At 33.8% G+C, this 8,029-nt stretch overlaps 1 protein-coding gene across 1 annotated transcript in view; it reads right to left on the bottom strand.

The window, feature by feature from the left end:
* Window positions 1-4,004, bottom strand: part of LOC136982696 (guanine nucleotide exchange factor C9orf72-like) — a 30,762-nt gene extending 26,758 nt beyond the window's left edge. Inside the window, exon 1 of the mRNA XM_067279273.1 lies at window positions 3,713-4,004. Coding sequence (XP_067135374.1) covers window positions 3,713-3,737 — 25 coding nt within the window. The 5' untranslated portion in view covers window positions 3,738-4,004. The remainder of the gene's footprint in view (window positions 1-3,712) is intronic.
* Between the last annotated feature and the right edge of the window lie 4,025 nt (window positions 4,005-8,029).

Here is an 8,029-nt window from a genome sequence, read left to right on the forward strand (position 1 = left end):
TTAAAATGTTTTGTTTTCATTCTGTTTATATTCCAGTAAGTGTTTTATTTTATTAGTGTACATCATTAAATATTTTTACAGCTTGTTCTATTTAGAGTGATGTGATGACAGAATATATTAAAAATATTGAAGCCATCACATTGATTCACAGTCTATTAATAAAAATGATAAAATAATAAGTATAAATATATTTATCAAATTTTCAAGCTGATAAACTAACACTAGATTACATATGCACTTATATGTAAAATATATATATAAATTAAAACATATTACATTAGCCTGTAAACAAAAAATAATAACAGGTTAATTAACATGCTGAAAAACACAAATGTAAAAAATTCATGCTACAAAAAATTAAAAGATTCACATTTTATTTATTCCAATAATTTTACTAAAGAGATTTAAAATCTTGTGTGTATCGTCTTTGTAAGCCGAGTAAAGATACTGGTAGACGCTCTCAAAGCAATGGTTAGGGAACTTAGTTTATTTATTCATATGCATTTCGGGTTGGTTTATTTCCCAACTCCTCTTCAGTGCTATTAAGGTAAATACAAAATACGTTAAGGTTTCCGACAGTATTAAGGGTTACGTGAAATGGAAAACAATAAACATAAAAAACTTACATATTTAAAGCTGGTGCACTACTATAAGTAGGTACAATTTTTATAATTATTTTTTTTTTCTATATTTTGACATAAAGTTGTGTTACATTCTCTATAACATAACAGTTTTTGATTTAATACAATTGATAAAAATATATATATTTATTTACAGTTATTCATTTAATATTATTTATATAAACTTACATTAGCAGCGAGAGTGCTATGTTCTTGATGAGAGTGACGTTGGGTAAAGACTAAAGTAGTAGGTGTTTAACGGGTCTTGACCGAGAACGGACATATGTTGTAAGGTTATCCAATAGACACAGGCAAACAAAACAGTGGAGAGTGCTGTAAACGATGTTTAACGGATGGAGGTGTCTTTTATTAGTTGGTACCATTGGGGGTTTATTGTCATTCCGTCAGAAATATTAATGAGTTGCTCTTTAGGGTGTTTTCTGATTTCAATGTGTTCCTTAAATTTCCGTTTGTAAGGATCTTTCTCAGAATGTAAAATTCTGATATTGTTTCTATTAATTTGACAATTATTCTCAATTGTGTGGGTGTACCAAGAAGAAGTGTTATGTTTAAGGTGGATAGCAGCTTTATGTTCTTTGATTCTAGTATCTAATATACGGCCAGTTTCACCAATATAAATTTTTGGGTCATGACAGTTGCATTCAAGTTTGTAAACTGTACCAATACTTTTAAAAATGTCTATTCTATTGTTGTATTGTTTGTTTATGTTATTATGTATGGAGTTGGATATTTTGTTGGTCATGGTTGGTCATGGATGGAGCCAAACTGATGTTGTCTTTTTTAAGGATTTTATTGCATTTTTTTTATATGGGAAGGGTTTATATAATTTGTCTGGTTTGTGTTTGGTATTATATCTGTGTTTCCAATATTGTTTTTGCCATGTGTTTAATTTCGATTTGGGATAGTCGTTAAGTAAAAATTTAGTTTCTAGTTCTTTTAATTTGATTTTCCGGTTATCATCATCTGTAGTCCTTGTGTAAATGTTTTTAAGTTCCATGATAAAAATATTCTTTTTTATATTTTCTGGAAGATATGAGTAAAAGTTGATGGTTTTGTTAACATTACAGGGTTTTTTGTATGTTGTGAAAAAAACTTATTAGGTGTGTTTGTGATTGTTATATCAAGGTAATTAATTTTGTTATTGTTTTCAGTTTCTAAGTCAAAATGGATGTTTTCGTTAATATTGTTTGCGATGTTGAGGATAATATTATCGTTTGTTATTTTGTTATTGTATATGAGTAAGTAATCATCAGCATATCTTATAACAAGTTTTATGCCTGGGATATTGTTTATTTTTTCATCTATGCTTTTCATGACTAACTCAGCTAACTTTGGCCCCATCTTTGATCCCATGCTGATGCCATTTATTTGCCTATAATTTAACTTTGCCTAATTCTAATTGCCTATAATCTTTAACTTTAAAATAGTTTTTCTTGTATGTAAATTGGACCAGGTTAATAAAAGTTTTATCTACATTTTGTTTAATAAGGCTTTCTTCTATTAATTTCCATTTTATGTTTAGATACATGTTTATTACATCTAGGCTAATCCTCTCCTACTACGTTAGATTTAAAATCATTTGTAACAAGTGATTCAAGATAAATTATTAACTTTAGTTTATATCTTTGTGGTAATATAAGAAGAAACTGTCATTGTTTTTAGTTTTTGGGCTGCAATTTAAAAAAATTGTAACCTATAAATCCCCACTGCCATCTGTCCATCTTTCCTTAATCTCGAGAATGGAGTTAGATAGATGAAAGATGAGACCAGATATGAAAACCTTAAGGGTAGGAGGACCTGATTAATAATATACAAACTTCTGGTTTGCACCAGAAGTCACATTATTTCAATTCAAACATTTTCTCATGAAAGGTGTTAGATGACAGGCATGACTCTATTGTTAAAGGAAAATATGATGTACAGGGGCAACCACTACTAATTTGAGGTGGAGAGCATATATTTTAAATTAAATAAATTAAACATATGATTAAAAACTGCAGCCCAACATTGTGACAATGTCACAATAAATAATTGCTTGTTATTTCTTTGTTTAATTCTTCTTTGTCTATCTTTTATGTTACTCATGTCGAATTGTACGCTGATTTGTAGAATGAGGACTTAGGAAGTACAGTACATCAAACTCCGATTATTTGTGATCTTTGACCTTTGACCTTGACCTTCAAGGTCAAGGTCAAAGGTCACATCTAAGGTCATCAATTGGGCCTTCGAAACCCTACAACTTTTCTAGATACCTTTTTCTCAAAATAATAAGATCCAAGTAAGTTATTTCATTGTCTCAAAATAAAAAAAAAACACCCTGTATAGTATACATTTACGGTACAGTACAATTATATCTCTGAATGAGACAGTTGGAACCGTATCAGAACCATAGACATATCCATAGAAACAAAAATGTCAAAGAAACCAAATCTCTACACACGTGGCAGAGATTTGGTGACTTTGTGAGATATGGCCACCCCCGAAATCGGCCTACTTCCAGGTCACACAGTTGGGAGTCACGTCGCTCTGCTAAGACTATTGCATTTAACTATTTATCCAATGCAGCTATGCCGGCTTTGGGTAGCCCACTTGACTGTTTGTGGAGTACTGATGTTATGTAGTTTTTGAGTGTGGGGCTCATCCTCAAGCAGGCACCGAGGTGCAAGTGACAGCAAGCATTCAAGCATACAACTACACACAGAGCATCAGAGCATGGAAAATAGGCAGTATGCCGGGATCTTTGGAAGTGAATACCTCAAAGGGTTGCACATAAAGGTTCCATTTTTTGCTCATATAGGAGTGGCAAATATCTCATTCAGAGTTCACATCTTATCATATTTACTGTAGATGAATACCCTATATATATAATTTATCCAACCCAATAGATATAGATGGATTATATACTGTATTAGGTTAATGCTTTTTTAAAAATAAAATAAAATAAAAATTTTAAAATTCAACATTAATTACTACAACTTGATAAAAGTTATGGCCATAGTTCCAATTATATTTCCAAAGGATTCGATTTAAACTTATATCATTAAGAAAGACTTAGCCACGAAAGAACTTACGTTTTTCTGTCAAAACTCCGGCCATGTTTCTCTATATAATCTGAATAAACAGTAGATATAAATTAATATTATTTAAATACTGTCAATCGTCACGAGTTAATTTTCATTAGTACCATCTTCCAGTTTCGGTTTCTAGTCTTATAATCATTACTGTTATTTTTTGACGTTATATTACTGAATAAACAGAGAGAAACAATATCATATATTTATAACTATCTGGCTGATGACTGACATAACAACGTTGTCGCATTCTTCCTCCACATTAAATTATTATAGATTAAAAATCAAAACATCGTGAAAGTTTAGTGTTGCCAGCTCCTTCAAGGAAGAACTGGCAACTTCAAATCAAAATAAATTATATTTTTACTTCTTAATTAATGCAGGAAAAAAAACGCAATTAATATAAATAATTGTTAATACAAATAAAACGAAATATACAGTAAATATTTACTGATAAAACTTTTACTCTTTCCTCCCTGAGGGTACTAAGAAGACTTTTTCAAGCCCATTGTGGTGTAAGGAACTGAGTCCGAACGTTATTTTTATTTTATTATTATTTTTCCGTTTTATTATCTTTTGTTTGGGGTTTATGTGGTTAAAGTTTACCTAGGGAACCCCAATGGCCGCGCTTCCGGTAATCTCGACATCAGGTGATGTTAGAAATTCGGTGTAGGTGGCGCAATTTTTAAATAACGCTATCGTATGCAAATTTTTTGTTTTTCGTGACGGCTCGACTGCTGCGAGTGGTTTTTTCCACCAGTTAAACATTTTTGAAGAAAAAATGCTACTTTCTGCTATTTTTAATAGTAAATAGGTAAGTTTTTATTCCGTCTACTTTTCGTGATGCAACGTGCCGGAATCGAGCCGAAATGGAAAGAACCGGAGTCCGTTCCAGCTGCTCCACAAAGCGACGAGTGTAAGAAGGGAAAACAAAGTACGGCACATTCGTGTGGCGAAACTAAAAAACGTGTAAAAATATCAAGTAAAAAGAGAAACATCAGCGATAGGGATCGCAAATCAAGGAAAAGCGAGAAGAAACAAAAAGGAAATGTATGACAGAGCGTCAAACACGTGAGTAATAGTTTATTTTGCAGGTTCAGCTAGCTATGAAACATAAAACAATCTTAAAACATTTATTTTTTACTAATGTAATTATTTTTTCAAAAAATTATACATACTAACTAATTTGCATAATTTTTTGAACGTAGTACGCGTGCGTAGTACAGCAAACAAAATGGCGACCGGAAGTGCGGCCATTGGGGTTCTCTAGGTAAACTTTAACCGTTTATGTTTATTTAGGACGAAGGTTCCCCACCACTCTCTTGTTAGTAATGAAAAATGAAGATAAAACAACTCACGGAGAAATAAGCGCCGTAGGAAAAATCTTGCGCACTTGCGCTGCCCGGCGGAAGTAACAGTCCGCAGAAAAAAAAAATGGAGGGGGAGTCCCCACAATCACTAGTAGAGAAATACTTGATAAACCGTCTTAAACATCCCAGAAAATTGTGATAAATATTTTGTAAACGGTTTATAAGCTTTGTCGGAAACTTAAAGCTGCCAGAAAAGAAAGTTAATGTTAGCAACTAAGTATGTAAATAAGGGGAGTAACCCAGCTCAAGTGTGACGTCACCTCACAGTATAAAACCCGTACGTTAACCGAAGAAGGAGAGGTGATTTCCAAACCGAGGTGAATTCCAAACCGAGGCGACTGTGAGAGCGAGGTAGATTCGAAAGCGAAGTATTTTCTGATAGAAGTCCAGATTGATAATTGGACGATCCAAGGTGTTAAAGAGGAGTTCGATTGACGATTTGACGATATCGAAAGGATTGAGGAAATAGTTTCTTCGTATAGTGAGGTGACGGATAGACGTTTAATTAGTAAGAGATATTGTTCATAGTTTCTAAGTATTTGATTGTCGAATTTCAAGGGGAATTACTATTAAGTTAAGCTAAGTAGCTGAGTTTATTGTCGGGTTGACTTGTTGATTTTCGTTAATAAATTTGGTTTGGATTATTGATACTTGTACGTAGTACATTCTAGTTGCTAATTAAATATATTTGAACTTTTGATTTGACTTGATATTTATCGTTATTATTACTAATTTTTCGGTGCACGCTTAAAAGCCCAGGCCTTGCAAACTAATCTCGAATCCGCGTAAAGTACCCGTTAGGTTAACGGAAGTTTCACCGACCGTAATTATAGTCGGTTTCCTAAGATACTAAAATTAAGTACTTTACAGTGGGTTCTGCTAGGCCCATAATGAGGTAGCCGGGTGATGAGGGACGATTGTCTATTCATGTGATATCGAATAATGCTATACGAAATATTGAGATAATAAGCTCGACTTAAAACATTTCTTTTCGGACGTGTTTAGTTGGTTAGTTACGGTGATAGGGGCCAGATATTCGACGAAAAGAATAGAAGTAAGTGAACGTCTAAACTACTCGACCAACTTTCACTGTATACAGTAAGCAGTGGTAAACTTCCCACTACTAGCGAACTAGGCTCAGACCTAAGGGCTTAAGAATTTTGGGGAGGAATACTTCAAAATAATAATTATGACAATAATATAATTTTATGTAGAAACAATTTATGAGAGTTAGGTCAAATTAAAAGCTTAAGTAGGGACAAAATAATGCATATTAGTTGAGTATACAGTTGCCAACTTTCAGAGTAACAAATTCCGAACGCGATATGAAAAAGTACAAATTTGAAAACGTGATAAGTAAACGAAAATCTACAATCTATGGAACATTTTCTCCACTTCTTGATGATTATGATTATGATGATAACACCGAAAAGCAGAAGCGGTTAAGGTGTCAGTCTATTTCTCTGGGGAATCCAGAAACGAAATTCCGGACGATTCGAAAACCCAGGAATTATTCATGGCCGGATATGTCGAGCCTCGTCCTTCGTCACCCTGACGCCGCCATTGTGTGCCTGACGGCACTGGGTACGGTTAAAACAGAACTTTAGTCTCCATACAGCGGGAAGCGATAAAACCGGAAAAGAAAAAACTGCAAAATGATGGGAATAAAATCAATGAAATTTAATAGTTCTGAAAATTCCAACAGTTGGCAACGCTAGTGAGTAGTATTAATATATAAATATAGACGGCCTGATGGTCGAGCGGTCAAGGTTGCAGCCTACTGCTCTGGGGGACCTGGTATCGATTCCAAACGGGCCGAAAAATCCCCAGGAATTTTTCGGGAGGGGGGTGGTCCGACCGGATATGTCCGGTTTCGTCCCCTCACCATCCGGACATTCCATTCTGGCCTGGCCGAACCCATAATGGGCTTGCTAAAAGAGGCCCTCTTAGTGCCCATAGGCGTAAGGCGTAAAAAGATAATAATATACGAATATATTTTGCACGAATAGAGGTATAGTGAATTTTCAAAAGCAGTTCTTTTTTCCCTTCCAATATTTAAAAATCTCTAAAAACAATTTTTATAGAAATAAAATTATAAAATGGAATCGTTCAGAGAAAAAATGGCTGTTAGTTTGGGGGACACTTGTATATAATAGAATAAGGTCCCATATTTCTAAATGCGTCCCTGACGGTAAGTTACTAAATTATTAGATATATCTGAATGAACACTGTTTATTAAGTTACGGCAACGCAACACTTGGGCGATCTGCCTAGAGGGAATGCCTTCCGGGAGGTCTTTTTTAAGGGTAATTGGCCCTTATTCAAGCGTTACAGGCTTAAGAAAAAATCAAACAATTTAAGAAATAAACAAAATACGTCATTCATAAATAAGTTCCTACAAACGAAGAAAGCAGTAGAAATAGGTAATATCGGAATTTTTCCTGCTCCCCATTGACAACACTGCATGAAACAATACTTTATACGAGGGATGGACAACTTTTTCTATCTAAGGACCGCATTTTAGAACTTTTGCACTGACGCGGGCCGCATACAAGAGAAGAGGAAAAAATTCCGGTAAATCAGAATTATTTATTCATATGTAATTATAAATTAGCATATATATACTTAATTTAGCTTCTGGAACTGATATAAACGTAATATATCGGAAATATTCGTCACTGCTAGTTTTAAATTACTTTCGATGTGTCACCCGGTTTCTTGTTTTAATTTTTACTAAATTCATCGCGGAAAAACTATTCACATACATAAGTTCTAGAAGTAACGTTTGAATTTTTGCTGCATACTTCCTTAGGCTGAAAGATTGATATATTTATTCATATTTTATGCGACGCGGGACGCAAAAAATATTAATGCGAGCCTCCGGTTGTCTATCCCTGCTTTTATACCTTACTTTGGTCTTGTGCACTTTTTTAAGTTTTCTCACATA

Source organism: Centruroides vittatus, unplaced genomic scaffold (genome assembly GCF_030686945.1).
Source record: "Centruroides vittatus isolate TY-2023 unplaced genomic scaffold, ASM3068694v2 contig_862, whole genome shotgun sequence".
Taxonomy (NCBI): Eukaryota; Metazoa; Arthropoda; class Arachnida; order Scorpiones; family Buthidae; genus Centruroides; species Centruroides vittatus.